The sequence below is a fragment of the Astyanax mexicanus genome, chromosome 17, assembly GCF_023375975.1.
Source record: "Astyanax mexicanus isolate ESR-SI-001 chromosome 17, AstMex3_surface, whole genome shotgun sequence".
Taxonomy (NCBI): Eukaryota; Metazoa; Chordata; class Actinopteri; order Characiformes; family Acestrorhamphidae; genus Astyanax; species Astyanax mexicanus.
The window spans coordinates 12,709,118-12,728,768 of record NC_064424.1 but is presented as its reverse complement, the minus strand read 5'-3'; the positions used below and the strand labels follow the sequence as shown (position 1 = coordinate 12,728,768).

Sequence of the window (19,651 nt, the reverse complement as noted above, 5' to 3'; positions counted from 1 at the left end):
CAAAGGAAAAAAGGTTCATATTCATAAAGTTTTAAGAGTTCAGAAATCAATATTTGGTGGGATAACCCACAGTTTTCATGCCAATCAACATTATGCCACTCCTGGTGCAAAACTTCAAGCAGTTCAGCCTGGCTTGATGGCTTGTGATCAACCATCTTCCTCTTTTTTAAGTGGTTTCTTGTCCAGAGCTGTAGTAAGTTCTGCAGAATTCTTTAAAGAGAATAAACTGGGTCATATTTTGCCATCATAATTGCTGAACAATTGAACATGATGCAAGAACACAAGGCAAGGTAAACATTAGCATGGGGTCATGTTTGTTACATTGATTGTTTCAAATTGCGATTTTATGCATGAAGCAATGGAGCACTGCTCCCTAGCTTGACTAATTACACTCCTTTGTGTAGTGACATGAGTAATGACGCTCTGAGCACATCCATCCTTGATTTTCAGTTGGTGGCAATTTGCCATTTAATTCTAAGAGCCCACCTGGAGCAAAACATTCTCAGCACTCTACGAACAACCAGACCCTTCACAGTGCAGCAGCACTGACTGAAAACAATAAATCCTCAGGTGTGTTGCCACTGTTTTGCTATTGTCAGGTGTTTTGAAGGTCAGTACCATAGCAACTACATACATAGTTTTCAACTTTTCTTTATTATATTTCACTATGTGAACTAACACACAATTACAGTAATGAAATTTTATATATATATATATATATATATATATATATATATATATATATATATATATATATATATATATAACAATGCTACAGAAAATTAGTATTTGTAAGCCTCAGGTCTGACCAGTGTCTCTTACTCTTTTGTTCTTGTTTCTCAGCCATATATCAGTTTTCTTAAGTTTCATTGGCATTTCAGTTAATCACAGAAATTCAAGGCATCCTAAGACATTGTTTTAATGCAACCATGTTCTTTATTTTTAACATCAGTACAAAAACTAGACAAACCATGAATGAATTGTGGAGTATTGACTGAAACTACACACAGTGAGATGATATTTCCCAGCTGATTGGCAGTAGGTTGTATGAGTTGTTGAGAAGTATGTTAAGTTGACTGCTTTAATGCACAGAAAACATGCACAAAGGAAGCCATACTGTGTTATGTAACAATAAGATCAGAAAAAAAGAAATACAAAGTGAACACTGCATGTTTTAGATGGTAGTTATGTTAAACAAACTTACACTGACATGCCCAAAGTTGTGGGTGGTAATGCCTTTGATGACGAATTTCCACACCTAAAACTGTGGTTTGAGAAAGGGTAATGCCCACACATCTGCTGAAATCTGGCACCTACTATCAGACCTCGCTCTAAATCTGATCATTTGAAGATAACTCGAAGGGTTAACTTGAGGTAACACTTCATGATCAAAGTACATACTGCTGTATTATGATTTTTGGCATGCCAGTGTAATGAAAAACTGAGTAATGAATATATTACAGTTGACTGCAGTCAGACAACATTTTGCAGTTTATGCAAATTGTACTGGAGTACTGGAACTTGTGACTGGACGTCCCCACTGCAAATCAATGGGACATCAATATTCTTGCCGGTGCAGTTGTACACTTGCTAAAACTGTAAAAACACAAAGCATGATAATGAGAGGTACTTTGCCTGAGAACTTGTTTACACTGGACGTTTGAATATTTTTTATGCTAACACCTGTAGACTGCATGGTTAACTGTAGTTACCTTTTTAAAATAAACAAATAAGTTATTAAATAAGTAATTATTTACTACTATAAATTCCATACATTTGTAATCAAGTTACTGTACAAAAAAACTGTTGAAAAAGAAAGAAAGAATAATTAATCCTAAAGGATTTCTCAGAATAAAAAGAGTTTACCAGCTAATATTTTTAACCGCATATGATCAAGCATATGATCTATTTACCTTTGATAATAATTTGTGTTTTCCTGTATGTAGTAAAGGTGACGAAATTCATTGACTCAAAACACACTTACAATAGAAGCCAATAAAAAGTTGCTTTCATTAATAAACTGATTCTATTAGTAAACTTTTGACTTTTATGGATTCTTCAGTCAGACAAAAAAGATTTTGTGTCATTTTGACCAATTTCGCACCGCTTTCTTTGGGCCCTGTCGGATCGGGCTCAAGAAAATGGTCTGTGGCGTAGGTCTAGGTTTTTTGTATGCTATTTTTTATCATTTATTTTTAGGCCTAGTTTTACAGAGGAAAGGACTGGTCTAGAGGAAGGGAAAAATAGCCTAGTCTACGCCTACACATTATAGTGATCTTAGGCTTTCAAGAAATATTTTTGTAAGAGATGCTCTAACCATTAACACAAATATTGTAGTTTGCAACAAAAAACATGGAACATGCATCACTCTGTAAAGTGTAGAATCAGTTATATTGTAGTAAGAGATTACTGAAGTTGTGTGTCAGTTTGTAGTTCTGGTTATGCCCATATTTGGTGCCTCAAATGTTTGGTAATAGTAGAATTGAAAGAATTCTTTCTTTCATATATTCTATTATAAATAAATATGTTCAGTACATAAATATGTTCAGTTGTTTTGTTATTCTCCTGTACATTAAAGTTTAAATTGTACATCCGACCCAAAATCAGGTCAGGACGGGCCAAGATTGTGTACCGCTTTCTTTGGGATCTGTTGGATTGGGCTCAAGGAAATGGTCTGTGACATAGGTCTAGGTGTTTTTTAATGCTATTTATTTTATATTTTATTCTATATTTATATTCTGTATTTTATATAGACTGTGGTGTGATACACAATATAGCAAAGTAACAAATCACACTATAATTGTAATATGAAATTATTTAGTAAACCAAAAAGTGTTAAACAAATCAGAATATGTTTTATATTTTAGATTCTTCAAAGTAGACAACTCTTGTTTAGATGACAACTTTGCTTTATGAGGTAGAGTCACCTAGAATGATCAGCTTTCAGTTAACAGCTGTGCTGAACTCATCAAGAGTTAATTATGTGTTTGAGAGCATCAGTTGTAAAGTTGTGAAGAGGTAGAGTTGGTATTCAGTGAATAGCCCTGTTCAAGTAATGTTCTAATTTATATTATGGCAACAACTACTCAACTTAGCAAATGAAGAAAAAATGAATTTAAGAATGAAGGTCAGTCAACCCAAAAAAATCAAGAAAAATATTTTAAAAACGTTATGTTGAAACTGGCTCCTATCAGGACCTCCACAGGAAAGGAAGAGCAAGAGTTACCTTTGCTGCACAGGATCAATTTGTCCCTGTTAACAGCATATAAGATAAGAGCCACCTAAATGCTTCACAGAGTATTTTGGTTTTAGATTTACTACATGATTCCTTATGTGTTCCTTCATAGTCTGGATGACTTCAGTATATAATAAAACAGTGAATGGGAGAAGTGTGCAAACTTTTGTCTGGTACTGTCAAAATATATTTACCACAGGATGTGATGGAGGCGATTTTTTGAAAACCCCATTCATTTCTACCATTGAAAATCTGTTACACCTGGAGTACCAAATATGGGCATAGCAACATGGTGCAGACTACAAAATGACGACATCACTTCATCTATCCTTGAGTCCTTACTGCTAAACCTGGCATGTGCATCATTTAAACCAGAATAAATAACATAAAGACACATGGAGATCTGAAGGTAAAGTGAGATTGGGAGTGACAGAGATAAATAAAGGCAATGGGAGAGAGCAGCACAGCATTTCTTTTGTAAAACAAGCCCTGCTATTTAAATGAATCTCTTTTGTGTCGTATTTGTCTAGTCCTATTATTACCCTTCTTTTGTGACCGTCAATGCAGTCAGCATCTCTTTCCACCCATTGCTCACTGTTCACCTAATCCCCTCTCTACGCTCCAGTGGGGCACTCCACACACACAGGCCTGGTCAGAGGTCCTCTGTGTTTTTCCACCGTACACAGTCCTGTTCAGAGTCTGACAAACGGTGATCTAGTTACGGGAGATCCATCATGTGTCCGGTCTGTTACACTGACACTGTGCTTGATATTCGATCAACCATCACTACTGGTGCCTTTACACTGTATCTGGAGGGTTGTATATCTGGGTTCGAATCCTGTTCATGTAGCTTGCCACTGTCTACCGAAGCCCTGAGGGAGGACAATTGGCCTTGCTCTCTCATGGTGGGTCCCACATCACTCCAAAGGGTGAACCGAGTCGCTGTGCTTTCCTCCGAGCATGCTCTGTGATGCTACTCGGCAGTGCTGCATCAGCAACAGTTCAAAAAGAGGTGGTGGCTATCTTCACATGTGTCAGAGGAGGCAGGTGCTAGTGTTCACCCTCCTGGTGTTAGGGCAATACTAGTAATGGGGGAAGTCCTAATGAAAGGGTTTATGTAGAAAAGGGGATAAAAATTAGAAATCTAACCTGCCTTTGGTTTGGAACAAACTGAAATATTCCAGAAAAAGGTTCAGATCAAACAAGGCTTTGTGAACGCACCCTTAAATTAACTTCAATTAAGTTATTCTTGAGGACTGCACTTGAGGCTGGTCCTGCTCGTAATAATGCCATAACATTTTTAATATAGTGGCAAGCAAATAAATCAGCGGATTATTTTTCCTAGTATAGGCTACTCATTGAATCAAATGCACACCAACGTCAAATACGTATCTTATTCCAAACCACTTAATGGCCTTGTCCTAATCCTTAACCTGAGCCCTAACCTGAACCTCTGGGAAGGGCACATTCATTAAGTAGCAGAATAGCAGGTAAAAGGGACGTTAGTGTTCAAGAGTTTAGAGAGAGTTAAGACCATAATTAGGATATATTTCCTCATGTCACTTCACCTACATATAAAAATGTTGCCTATACTCCAAAAATGTAATTGTATAATGCTGAAGACCATTCTAATTTGGATAATGAAAAATAGATTGCATTTAGCTTTTCAGTTTCTTTTTACAGTTGGTTTATGCAATGAATGGTACAGAATCACAGTGAAACAAGTGCCCATAGGGGGTGAAATAAGACACCCTACATCCTTGAGTATCTATTGAACATGTGTAAATAAGGGATGTGAAGGTGCAGGAGTGAGTAGTGGAACAGGGCCAGTGGAAAGTATAGATGATGCAGCTCATGTATGTGATGATGACAGGAAGTAGTATCTCTACACAATTATTAGAGATACTAAAATGGTCAAAATTGTGTTCCTAATCATAAGGTTTACCCATGACAGTAACAATATGCTCATCACCTGATTACTATTCTCTTAAAATGTAATCCATCCCAGTCATTCAGATTGTTGGGTCTTAAATTCCAGACTTTCTTATCTAACATGAAAATGATCCATATATGAAGCTTCCCAATGAGACTCTACATTCTGTCTACTCAACTGTCAATGATGCGCAAAGTGACTTCAAGAAGACTCTCGAGATACCCTGGTATAGCTATCCTCTGAGTATTGGTTTCCAGCTAAGGAACAGCAGTACAAATGACTGATAAACTGGTAAAACTGAAGAAGGAGAAGCAAAAGATGAAGATCACTGAAGAAACTGCTGTCACTCTTTACTGGGTGGGAGCTTCAACCAGCTCAAGTCATCCGACCTTAAATGTAAAGAAGGAAAAACACAACTTGATGTCAGTGACTGTCAGTGGGCTTCATACCATCTAATCACTTAGTTAAAGCTTTAAGATGTTCGCTGTGTATTGTATGTTTTCCTGACCCCATTGAACTGCAGCATATCTGTAATGGAACACGGCCTGGTGTGATGTTTCACACATCCATTATGAGGCACTTTGTCTTTGTGTTGGCTATGTAGGCTTCCAAGCTCACTTACTCTGCTTCAGCCTTTGTAATAGCTATCCCTGCTGCAAACCTTTCGGCTATGACTGAAACTGCTGGTTCAAAGTTCAATCCTGCTGTAGCCACCACCACACCATCCCTGTCAAAACAAACAGGCAAATGTATGTAAAAAATAAATAAATGTAATATTAGAGACATTTAAGTAAAAATAATATTAATAGTAACTATGCTTACTTGATGTACATTGCCAAGAACTTCATGTGCTCAAAGCTTCCTTTCATTACTAACTGAGTGTAGCCTTCTCCATACCCTGCACACAGTGAATTAATTTACATTCAAAGCAGTACATTAAACAATTATTATATTGTATTATTATTTTATTATAACTTCATGAAGCAGGCGAAAAACGAAGGCAGCTTGGGCATTCCTTCATATCCTCCAATGTTTAGACACAAATGTCGCATTCCATTTTAACCCAAATGTTGGAATTACTGAGTTTTAAGTAGGACATTTTTGTTGGATTTCCAACTCGGAAAGTCAGGAGAGCAAATCCAACCCAAGTTTAATATCCAAGATGGCTGCACTACAACATATCAACAGTAGAAAAAGAAGCAGTATACAGTTACAGTCCCTAGATACATTTTTTTTTAGTAATTTGAAGTATTTGTTTCTCATTAAATCAGCCTTACATATACAGTATTTCTATAATGTTTTATGTTGTTTTGATGCCTAAAATGCTGCATCAACTGATGTTGCTAACCTGGGACAATGCTAAAAATGATTAACTGCCATGTAAAAAGTGGGACCTCTTTTGGTTGGATTTAAAATAAAACAACAGTTAAGTATTGTCAGACCAGTTGAGGTAAACTTTAAAATCTTGAGCTAGATTTTTTTATTTTAAATGTTTTAAAGGAACATTATTCTTTATATAATATTTTATTTTTTTAAGCACAGACAGCTCTTGTCAGCAGAACTTCAGCCAGTATTTTCTTATTTGAACTGTGTGATATGTTACAGAAATCTGTGTGGGATATAGCATTGGAATCAATTCACTGTCATTCCCCAGATCCATTTCCCCACTCATGGTTGCTAGGTATAGACAACAGCACGCAAACAGCCGTGGACGCTTTTACTGCTGAACAGGTAATCACTGAGCTTCAGGAAGGTTGCTAACCAAAGCTGGGTAATTTATCACCACCACTAATGACTAGTGTAGTTGGACATTGAAACATATATTTTCTCAGATAAGTTACAGAGTAAGACTTGTCAATGCTTGTCACTGTATGTCAATCTGGCAACCTGCTTGAGTTTTGCATCTCTGGAGGAACAGATGGAGCAGAAAACTCTCTCCAGTGTTTGGAAATTGGACTTCTGTTGCCATTTCAAACATTCAATTGCATTTATTACTGATTGTTCCTTTAAAATTGTATAAATTATTTTATGGTTAACTGTGAGGCCGTCAACTTGTGTGTGACATCAATCCCAACTCTGACATCTGATGGATCAAAGTATAACTAGTTGCTATACAGTTGCTAAAAAGAAATGAGTAGCCCACATATTATAAAGTAATAAGCCTTTGAGGTGAAAGTGGCCTCAAAAAAAAAGTTGGCTTTTCCCATACAGGGATTAAGACTAGTTTTAGACTACACACAGTATCTTTTTCAATAGAGAGTCTTTATACAAAGTGCTGTTTAGTCCAAGGTCTGGCTTAATTCATGTATAGGAAACCAACTTTTCTTATTTGTCCAAAAACATGTGGACACCACATTTAATGAATGCATTCAGCTGCTTTAAGTTGCACTCATTGCTGACACAAGACACAGACATAGCTTAGTTCAGTCCCTGTCTATAGAATGTAGGACTGCCTGGATAGAATAGAATAGAATATGACTCTCTGAAGCAGATATACAGTGTACCTGCATATCGAATGGTCTGCCCCAGCAGGACGGTCCAGTAAAATGGCACAGTGTTCAAAGTGACTTCTTTGCCCAGCATATTTAAAGCAGCGATTCTCCCTAAAACATTTTCAAAACATAGCATAGCATGATGTCAAGCACTGGTTTCTCACTCAGTCCTTCAGGATACAGATTCCGTTATTCAGATCATGCATTGATTGCTGACAGTATTTTATAGACATTAAAACTGCATGTGTATGTTTACCGTGAGCCTGTGCTGTTTGCCAGTGGGCAACACTGACATTCTGGTTTTTGACCATCTGAAGAGGAAAGCTAGTTAAATCTCCACAACAGTAGACATCTTTTGCATTGGTCCTCATATACTGTGTAAAGAAAAACAAAAAACAAAAAGACAATATAATTACACCCTACTTGAGCAAAATTATCCTGCACATATTAGGCTTTGACAATGATATAAACATTTGTGCACAGTTCTTACCTTATCTACAATGACATATTTCTTAGAGTCCATCTTGATAGCACTTCCCTGAAGAAACTCTGAGTTAGGAACGATCCCTTGTAAGACCAAAGTCAGAAAAGAAGCGATGAAGAGATCATCATCATCATCATCATCATCATTTCTCCCTATATTCCTTTTTTAAATGTATCCAAAAAAAACTTTTCATCATCCATTAGAGCAGTGGTTCTCAAACTGGGAGCCGGGGGCCACCATGGGGTGCTAAGGGGCCCACAGAAAACATAAGAGGTTGTTTCTTTTCTAAAAATAAGAGACCATTTAAGTTTCTAAAACAGTTTATCTGATTTTGCTTTTTATAGGTATGTGTTTGAGTAAAATGAACATTGTTGTTTTATTCTATAAAATACAGACAACATTTCTTCCAAATTCCAAATAAAAATATTGTCATTTAGAGCATTTATTTGCAAAAATGAGAAATGGCTGAAATAACAAAAAAAGATGCAGAGCCTTCAGACCTCAAATAATGCAAAGGAAACAAGTTCATATTCATCAGGTTTTAAGATTTCAGAAATCAATATTTGGTAGAATAACCCTGTTTTTTAATCACGTTTTTCATGCATATTGGCGTGTTCTCCTCCACCAGTCTTTCACACTGCTTTTTGGATAACTTTATGCCACTCCTTACATCTTCCCCTTGATTATATTCCAGAGGTTTTCAATTTGGTAAAATCAAAGAAACTTTTAAGTGCTCTCTTACCTTTTGATGTATGTAATTTTCAGTTACATGAATTTATCATTATCTGATTTGCCCCATCTTAAAAAAGCTGTGTCTGGTAACAGATTTCTGTTTTTGGTTTTATTTTGTGTAGGGTGGGAGATTGGGGAGCCACAGTGGTACTTTCTATCCACCAAGGGGTCCTCCAACTGAAAAGGTTTGAGAACCACTGCCTTAGAGTAAAACACTGACTCAAAGGATATGACCAGCCCAAATCTGATTTTGGCATATCTAGATTGTATGCAGGTTGATTTTTCATAGTTTGGAGAGACAGAAACCGTGTGAAATCTGATATTTTGCTAATCAGATACAAACCACAATCAAATTTGTCCAATTACATTTCAGAGTGACGGCATACGGGTCTGGAAGTGTGGTGGTCCAAAAAGAGTGCCAAAGATTAGTTACTGATGCCGACCTCATTACCACAGCAACTCATACAGATGCGTAAATCTGATCACTTGCAAAGACATTTTTGTGGTTAAAATCTTATCAGGATCTGAGTATGGACAGAAGTTTTTTTTTTTTTACGTACCAATCCCCACAACTAATACATCAGCTGCCACAATGGTGCCACTTTTCAGCACGACGTCTTTGACCTATAGAAGAAGAAATAACACACCTTTCACATCACTGTACAAAATGTGCTGTCTTTTTAATAATTTAATTTAATTATGAATTTTTAAAAGGGAAATGGGGAAAGGAAAATGTTTAAGCATCACTTGCTTTATTAAAATCCTATGAACAGTTCTCATAGAAGGTTTTCTTATCGTTTAGAACTCAACTTGACCTCTATCTGTATTGATAACTTCCCTTACATAAAAATCTTATGAATTGTGGAAACAGCTACCTAAAAAACTATTTAATATCTTCTCATTGCATTTTTCTGTTTTCTCTGCATAATTTATTTAAATGTTCAAAGTGCTAGCAGCTGCTAAGAGGAGCAAAACAACTGCTGATTTTGGGTCAAGGTTTAAGAAATCAGAAAATGTATAATTATTAAAAATTCTTCTGGCCTTTCCAAATGATGACTGCAAACAGGTCATACACCTAACAATTGAATTTAATAAAAATTAAACACTGTAAAATAAAAATACATGCTATAAATAATAATAAATTAGTTTAAAAAAAATTATCCATTGCAACATTTTATTCAGAAACTGCTAAGAATTGATAAAAGAAATCTTTAGGGGCAATATTTTGCATGCTAATGAACATTCTTTTACAAAATAAGCAGAAGAGATTTGGCTTTATTTGTGCAATATATTAATGAGGTAATTTATAGACGTATTGTTTTTTTAGCTTCCTACCTTTCCTTTCTCACCCCGGATCTCAGCGATGCTGTCATTCATATAAAACTTCACTCCCCTCTCTTCCAGTATCTGAAAAGACACAGACCAGAGGAGATGGAAATCAGATTTTATAAATATGTATTCTTTTCCTCTTTCAAAGTCACCTCTGTCCAAATAAATGACTCACCGTCATGGTAAACTTCCCTATCTCTGGCCCCAGTGTTTTCAGATAGGGCAGCTCACTAAAGCCAATGATAGTGATGCTGCTGGCTTTATCGATCATGTAGGACGCCACCTCCATTCCTTCAAAATCACAATAAAGAGTGACATGACAGTATTGTCAATAAGAGGTATTTGAAGATGCAGTAGCCACCATGTCTCTACAGCATGTGAGCAGAGTTTCAGCAGAGTGTCTGAAAACTACTGTATGATTACAAAGCTAAAAATGTGAAGCATCTTTGTATATATCCATAGTTTTAAACTAATAACCCTAACATGCAGACAAGTACAGAAGGTCACAAGAGAAATTTAAATAACAGTAATAACCCAGGAATAGTGATAGTAGGGGAGCCTCAATATGATTCATGATTCATCACATGTTTTTTTTTTTTTGATCATTTGGAAGAGAAGAACCAAAAGAACCTAAATTTATTTTTAGGAAAATGATACTTATTAATAGTGTAAATGATTTTAGTCATCACCAATTATTCTGTCTGTAGTTGCACATCATGATTTGTTGTTATGCAATTAATTACATTCCCCCTCACTCACTTACTTTAGTCAGCTTGGTTTGTGCATCTCCACAAGTGCCCAGATACATCACATTGTATGTTTACTCACTAAATATCAGCATTTTGCTAATTTACATGTCTTCTGGATTATTATTTTTTTATTTGTTATTTTTGGTGGCTGACAGTGGTAATTTTTTTATTTTTTGCATTTAAACCTAAACTAAAAAATTGCAATCTCCTTGCTTACAGTACCACAATTACTGCATATTACAACTAATGGTGTCAATTGAAATAATCAAGAAGATATTCCTAATTCATTAAGATTACTCACAGTTACTTTTCTTCTTCTGGAGTTACATTTTTATTAGTAGTGTCTATTATTAAAAAAAAAAAAAACTGGATTAATCACAATAGTAGTCAGTGATTAATCACAATTAAAATCATGTTTAAATGTAACGCTGGTACTTTGTGGGAAGGAGAAAAAAAAATTATGTAATAGATCCTTTATTTTTGTATGATTTTCTTTATATGAATCAAAACCCTTCAGGCTCTACTGCTGCTTTCCAAAAGCACTGCACTGTTTCTGTTCTTAATGATTTTCTTGAGTATCTATTAGTATCTATTACAAAATGAAGGCTGAATCCACCAATAACAGATGATTCATTTCCATTAAAAAAAATACAAATAATATTGAATCAAAACCCTTGTATAAGCCTTAATATGAAAAAAAAAAATATATATATATATATATATATATATATATCTGCGTTACATGTAATATAATGCCTAAGGTACAGCAAACTACATTACAGCAGCTATTCCCAATCCTTGTCTGCGTAATTTCATCCCAGCTCGAACTCCCCTAACTGAGCTCTACTGAATATGATAAAACAGTAAAACACAGAAGTCAAAAAGCTCTCATACCAACAAAGGAGGTGCCCACAAGGACTGTCCTGCAGCCTATGCAGGCGTTATGAATGCGGTTGGCATCCTCTGGCGTCTCCAGCATCAGCACGTTCTCCAGCTCCACTCCAGGACTGTCCAGCCCCTTGGCCCTGTGGAGTAAATACTGTTCACTTCCCAAAACAACGATGTTCCAATAATCATATGATGATCTGATTAAAAACAGTGTGATATTAATATATTATAGAAAAATACAACTTTTTCTTTATTCTATCATTTACTTAATCCATGTGAACATAATGAACATTGTGTACAAATTTAATGATAAAAGACCAATATAAATGGTCCCAAATTTCTTTAAATAAAATCTCATTATATGAACAAAAAACTTACATCTTAAAAATGACATTAAAGAAACAGAATAAAACTCTTTTTTAATGCAAGTCATTAAAAAGAATTGCATTCCAGATCATATTTTTGTGGCCCATTCATCTTAATATTATGTCAAAAAGTCAAAAAAATGACCAAATTCCAGTCGCAGGTCAATCTGGAGTTTTTTGTTCTGACCAGAGGTGTCAACTACCGAATTACAAATACTTTGCTATCTTACTTAAAATTTTCAGATGACTTTTTACTTCTACTCCTTACATTTTTACACAATTATCTATCCTTTATTCTCCTTACATTTAAAAAATAGCCTTGTTACTTCTTTCACATTTCAGCTTGTTTTTTTTATTTCAGCTTCTCACCATTAAAAAAAACCCTATCCAGAAAAAAAATCTCTCCATCTGGATAAAGGGAATTTTAATGTGGTTGCATGTAGAGAAGTATAAACCTATACCATTCCGATACCCTGCTGGTTTATACTGTGATCCATCACATCTGCCTGCGTCATGCCCCCACTCCAGCAAGAACATAGCAGACGTATGTAGCCTAGTATGAAGATGATTCTTGCAGAGACTCGAGAAAACTTGAGCTCTCAAAATGTCACGACTAAGCTTCTTTAATATATTTGTACTATATAAGCTTTTGTCCGTCATGGCATTTTTTCAGTTACATTACTTTTACTTTTATACTTTAGGTAGTTTTGAAACCAATACTTTTGCACTTTTACTTAAAGAGTAAAAAGCTTGAGTTGATATTTCAGCTTCTACAGAAGTATTTTAAACCCTAGTATCAATACTACTACATAGTAGTAATGAATGGCAATACTTTGGTTATGACACTAACGGTATATGACCTGACTAATTTATATGAATCCTCACCTGCAACCTGTTGCAATAAGGAGCTGGTCATAGCATTCTGTGGTGCCATCTTTGAATTCCACTTTTTTCTTCTCAGTGTCTACTGATACAGCCTGGGGTGAGGAGAAGACAGGGATTTGGTGCATGCAGCCCAGCAGGAGAGGGATGAGGGCACACTATCTTTATCTCACCTCTTTTTTCAGCCATACTTCAATGTCATATTTTTGGTAGAACTCCATTCTCCGGAGTAAGATGCTGTTTCTCTGCACATTCATTACCTGGAACACAAACCAGCCAATTACACAGGTCAGATACTGGGCTGCCTAATATTAGGAGCTATGCATATGCATCATATCACTACCCTACAGTTAAATGAAATATGTAAAACAGAGCAAATCATATTAGTAAAATATTAGTAAAAAAACACTGAGTCAAATTTATCACAACTGTGGTGCTGAGACTGATTCAAAACTATATAAAAGTTGATCTGCTTAGTTAAACACATATAATGCGGACTCATCATGTGATTTGGAATTAGTACAGGGACTCTGTTGTTTATGAAGAGAACCTATCAAACATATTATATATAATATATATTTATAACATATATATGATTTAAGTATGCATTCATGTGACATCTTTTAACAAAGAGTAACATGAACTCCTGATTAAAGGAGGCCATGAGATAAATTATTTATATATGTTATACATTATGTAAGTCTGTCATAGTAATTAGATTATTAATTTATTGTTCAATAAATGGACATGACCTCAATCATACTTGCTGACTTTGATATTGTCCATTTTGTTTCCTTCCAGGTTTGTTTATATATGAAGAAACTTTAGGTTTTTAAATCGCTATTAAAGTAGTCAACAAACAAATATAGCATGTGAAATAAACTTGGGTAAAAATATAATTATTATATAATAATTTTCTCTACTTGGGACAAATTTCTGCTGGGGTCAAACTGACCCAAAACATAAAAGATCAATTTGAAGGTAATAGGAGGGTAAAAATGACAATAATACTGTTTATTGCAATTATCCGAATTATTAAACATTTGCATATATTGGCATTTAGTAAAGTGGCTAGAAGTAGAGTGTCCAGAAGTGCAGATGTACAGGATGTATAATAAAATGTCAATAGTTCAGATAAATGAACGGACACACTGGGAAAAGTGGCTCTCAGGTCAAAGAATTTGACCTCCTTTTCTTATACATGCTGAAGCATACACATAAAAATGCATTAATTGTAGAAACGTAACTGCATCAACATGTTTTACCAGTACATATAAATACAACAATTATATGTGTTAAAAATGCAGTAAAATGAATAAAATCTTTTTTTTTTGCATTTTAAGCAGTTCTCTGTAAATACTGCTATGATACATCATCATGCATGTAAAAGCAGACAAATAAGTTTAGGATAATATAATATGAACAGTTAAAATATTATTTTAATGGTAAAAAGGTATATTTGTCATGGCTCTGTCTGAATTGTTTTGAGAATACTGTTAAAGCAGGCTCTCAACATGACTAGCATACCTTGCTTAGTCTGGTTTTGTCATGTGGGAGGATGTCTTCTCTGGTCACCATAATAATCCGTCCACCATAGTTCTCTTGTCTGAGCACCTCTGCACATATAACTGAGGCACATCCTGCACATGAAAGACAAGTGCATGAATCATCATACAAGAATTTTAAGGTGGGGTCTGCTGAAAATGGTGATACAACTAAAAAACAAAAATATTGATATAAAAATGTATATCGTAATGCATAATAACCTATATAGTAAGAATATGACATAGGGACGATACGTCTAAGTTTTTAGATTTAGAGTTTCTTATTCAAAGATTTCCTTTCTTCTTTATAATGTAGAGTGTAAACATTGTAAATATGTAAACTTGTATTTTAAGCAGCACTCATGATTAGTGTAAAACTGTGGTGTTTTTTACATAAGATAAGCATTTATCACTTTTTCTCACCTCCTCCTAGTAGAATTACAGTGTGGTTTATTTCCGGATCTCTGCCTCCCATCTTCTTCAGTCTGGTAGCCTGGCCTAAAGCCTACACAAGATTCAATTACAGTGGACAGAGTATCACTTCAAACTAATTACACACTGATACCTGTATAAAAAACAGTCTTTCTCTGGGTTGACAAAACTGGCTCTCACACAATTCTTCCAGGTTTATATCTTTTAAATAGTGTCAGAAAGTGATTTATTGCCAGAGTGGAACTCTGACAAAGGGAGTTACTCACCTTTTTGTTAACTGTCACATACACCTTCTTATCCTGTACTTTCACCTGTTAACAGCCAAACAAATCCAGACTGATTTGAACATCATAACCACATTTTTTACTTGTGAGCATAGATACATAAAAACACCTTCCAGGTTGAAAGTCTTCAGTGTAATTGGTAATGGATGTCCCTTTATAAGCTTTAACTCTTTTTTGGACATTTCTTTAGCAATCTACCAGAATATGAAGAAGCATTAGGCAGAACAAAGCAAAAGACTTCTTTTCCTAGACAACTAAGCAAATCAGGGAATATAGTAGTACCTAGGAAGTAAGCAAAAATGCTGCTTTGAATAAACATAAATGTTTGCTATTTGATGCATGCATGATGTTGTTTTTGTTTGTGTCCTCTCACTCCATCTTTAAATGGAGATGTTTTTGAGGAGGTGGGCAATAAAGGATAATAAAGGCCTTTTTGCATTATGCAAGGGAACAGGCACAGGGAAACATTTATTTAGCATATTTTGCGTTGAGGCTTTATTGTCTTAAAATCAGAGAATTTTTTTTATAAATCATCATTATGTAACATTTGTACCTTAAAATAAGACATTATGAGGCTCCACTGACTTGTGATAGGTAAAACAGCACCTAATAGTCATCTACAGCATTGCTACTCTTGGCTTGGTTTGCCGGCACTATGTAACTCTGGTAAGGCACGCAGGAGAACTCTTGTGAGAAATGCATAACGTTGCATAATCTGGGTCATATTTGTAAAAAATCCTGCAATATTGTAAAGTCCTGTATATTACTCTACTGCCACTTCTTTTACTTTTAGTAAGGGCTTTGTATCTCTCAGTAGAGTAGAAAAGCATGTAAAGTGTGTCATTTTTGGGTGGATCAAAGCACAAATTCTTCCCCATCACTAGCGATAGGGGGTATCCTAATTATGGGTTGTGTAATTGGCCTTGTAAATTGGGGAGAAAATTTAAAATAAAATTAAATAAAGACAAGCAAACCAAAGCCTGGGGCCCCCAGACAACAACTGGTTAGTATAATTTACACTGGATAAATTAGGCCTATGTATCTTTTATGAATGGTGTAATTCAGCAGCAAGTAAGCTAGCAACAATAAATATGGGTTATGTTTATGTTAGCTCCCTGCCTGGCAGTCAATGCTAGTAGCAAACCAGAACAGTCAGTCAAACTGGGGCGTAGGAATAACCAACGATAATTCCATGCATCATGTAACCGGACTTGAACATTCATGTCTAGTAGTATTGAGCTGTTTACGGTTTTTTAAGCATCCTGTGCATTTCCTTTTGACATTATTGTCCACTTAATCTAGTTACAAACCTTAAAACACTGTGATCAAGACCCCAGCCTATCATCAAGTAGCCCTTCAGGAATCATTTTAGAACAACTTAAATACACGATTTTACATCCAAAACATGATACAAGCAGGACAGACAGTACCTTGTGGCAGCGTAAGCTGTCCATGGCCGGATACTCCTCCATATCTCCAGTCTTCACATTAAAGCAGGCACCATGCCAGGGACAGCGCACCCTGTTACCCGACAGTACCCCTACCAGAAAACATTTCTATATTAATTTGACTATTAATTGGACTTAATCATTGAATTGAATTATGTGCTCTTTCAGTGCTTTTACCTGTATTTAGGGGTGCACCATAGTGGGTGCACTGGTTTCCAATAGCGCTGTATTCTCCTTCACACTTCACCAACAGGATGTTATGGTCCCCAACATCCACCTCCATCATCCTGTCAAAATGCAAAGGGCAGACATAGAAGAAAGTCAGTCAGACAGACAGACAAACCTTCATGTGCTTTTTTTAGAGGGGTGTCCCAATCAAGGTTTTTGCCCCCTGATTCAATCTGATCACCCAAAACTGATCTGATCTTTACATTAGTATAAATAAAGCACACACGATGTGTTAGACATGCTGTTAATTAACATTAGCAAATTACTGTATTTTCAGTTAACATTTACATAATAAGACTTTCTAACCTGATTTATTTTTTATTTTTATTTTTTATTAATAACATATAACATTTAATTAACATTTATTGTTTTTGTGTGTTCTCTCAACATTTTACAGAAAAAAATTTCAGACTTCTTTTGGTCGCTAAACCAAACTCTTTTTGCCTTCTTCACCGAAATTTATGGCTCTGTACTGCTGTCAGTCTTTCAGTAAAGAGTGTGTATTAGTGTAGGCCTTACTCTCCATCTTTAAGATCTGCCTCCATGCACACGACTGCAGTCGCTTCCTCCTCATCTTCCTGTGGGTCAGCATTATGCGCTGCTTCTGGGAACACAAGATCACTCTCATCTCTACATCATGATTACCAGAGGTGTCAAGTAACAAAGTACAAATACTTGGTTTGGTCGATTTTTTTTTTTACTTCTACTCCTTACATTTTCACACAATTATCTGTACTTTATCTGTAATTTAAAAAATGATTTTTCATTTCAGCTTTTTTTCATTCTACCTTCTTGTTTAAAAAAAAAAACCCTATCAAGATAAATCTCTCTATCTGGATAGAGTTATTTTAATGTGGTTGGGTGTATAAATATATACCATTCTGACACCTCTATTGGTTTATACCTTAATCCATCACACCTGCACACGTCACCCCCCACCACACTCCAGCAAGAACATAGCAGACATATGTAGCCGAGTAAGAAGGTGATTCGTGCAGACAATTCAAGTTCTTGTTAAATGTCCCAACTAGGTGTCATTAATATATCTGCATTGTACTAAATTGCATTCATTCTCAATGGGCATATATGCAGCTGAAACATGGAGCCTAGTGCATTCCAAATTTTATCAACATTAACATTTTAAAAACTTTATAGTCAGTATGGCTTTTATTAAAATGTGTTTTGGGGAGGGGGGCTAGTGCACTATAGCTTTTGTCCTTAGTGGCGTTTTCCCCCCTACATTACTTTTACTTTTATACTTTACGTAGTGTTGAAAACAGTGCTTTTACACTTTTACTTGAGAAAAAGCTAAAAGTGATACTTCTACACAAGTATTTTTAAACCCTAGTATCTGTACTTCTACCTGAGTAACGAGGACTCACAGTAGGTTATTTATAAAAAAGATGTAGTTTACCTTTAAACACAGTTAGTGTTAAATTAACTTCTATAGTGATAACCCACAGTGTTAACTCAACACTGTAAGTGTAAGTGTGTAACTTTTCAGGAGCAACTTTACAGAAGGAATGTCATTGTAAAATGTTTCATAACATTTGATTTTGGAGCATGGGTATTGGTCAATTCATCCTAAAATATCTGACATAATGTAAAGAACAACTCCCAGCTCCATTTTTTAATAATAGGAGTACATTCTATCATATTTAGTTTACAAAACAATATTTCTGTAGATTGACTTACCTAATTTCTTCTCAGACATCAAAGATTATGTAGAATCAGGAAAATCTTTATCCAGTTAAAAAAAAAAAACCAAACAATTGTTTTAGAATCTCATACAATCAAAAGCTCATGCCTGCTGTCATGGCCAGAGCAGATGTCCTTAAGCCTGGAGACCAACAAAGTCCCTTAGAGATTTCACAATTGAGCTGCTTGAATTCACACATGAAGATAATTCCTCAAAGTTCTCCAAAATAAAGAAATAAACGAGTTTCTACAGGGAAATATCCACTGATGCAGAGTGCAGCTCGATTAGCCAGAGAAACGGGATGAATTGTGTACACAGAGTGTTCAGTACGGTTAGTTCTGCCACTAACAAGGGAATAGAGAACGGCTGACCAAGCAACAGCTTCCAACAATGACCACACACACACACACACACATGCACGCACACACAGAGTAAAGTGTGTGACACTGCATTCGTGCGTAAAGCATGGCTGCTGTGTAAAGCTTCTCCTTTGAGGAGATGCCCTTCCAGGCCACACATAAAGAAACACACTCATACAGGTTTAAGTACACAAGTGTTACATTTAAACAGGTCCAGGGCGTGTGCCCCAAGGCCATTGACTGAAGAACAGGCAGGACAATGATTTTGTATAGACTATAGTCCCAAAGGTCAAGTGACTGAAACACTCAGGGTCAGGCCTGCTGCTGGTCATTTGTTTTACAATGATTACACATCAGCATGGTGCAGTGAAAATCTATAAATTACACACTCAGGCTTAAGCTGCTGAAAAAGCCTGTTAAAAGAGTTTGCTTGATCATTACAGAAGCACTAAGAGGCTATGGTGGTTGTTTTTATTAAGGAGGGGCCACAAGGTATTATTTTGAGGCCACATAATAATACACAACATTGTATACTATTGTGTGGCCTTAAAATAAGTGTGGCCATTTA

At 35.6% G+C, this 19,651-nt stretch overlaps 1 protein-coding gene across 1 annotated transcript; it reads right to left on the bottom strand.

Moving 5' to 3' along the window:
- Positions 1–803: 803 nt before the first annotated feature.
- aifm5 (apoptosis inducing factor mitochondria associated 5) lies at positions 804–19,132 on the bottom strand. Its single transcript, XM_022676128.2, has 19 exons — positions 18,721–19,132; positions 17,545–17,629; positions 16,975–17,084; positions 16,780–16,889; positions 15,332–15,376; positions 15,057–15,138; positions 14,617–14,729; positions 13,263–13,349; positions 13,093–13,184; positions 11,849–11,979; positions 10,381–10,496; positions 10,212–10,283; positions 9,437–9,500; positions 8,151–8,227; positions 7,917–8,034; positions 7,673–7,771; positions 5,991–6,066; positions 5,791–5,895; positions 804–5,557 (listed from the first exon to the last, which is right to left on the bottom strand). The coding sequence occupies exons 1-19, from the start codon at positions 18,737–18,739 to the stop codon at positions 5,512–5,514; spliced, it is 1,647 nt and encodes a 548-aa protein (XP_022531849.2). The 5' UTR covers positions 18,740–19,132; the 3' UTR covers positions 804–5,511.
- Positions 19,133–19,651: the final 519 nt, after the last annotated feature.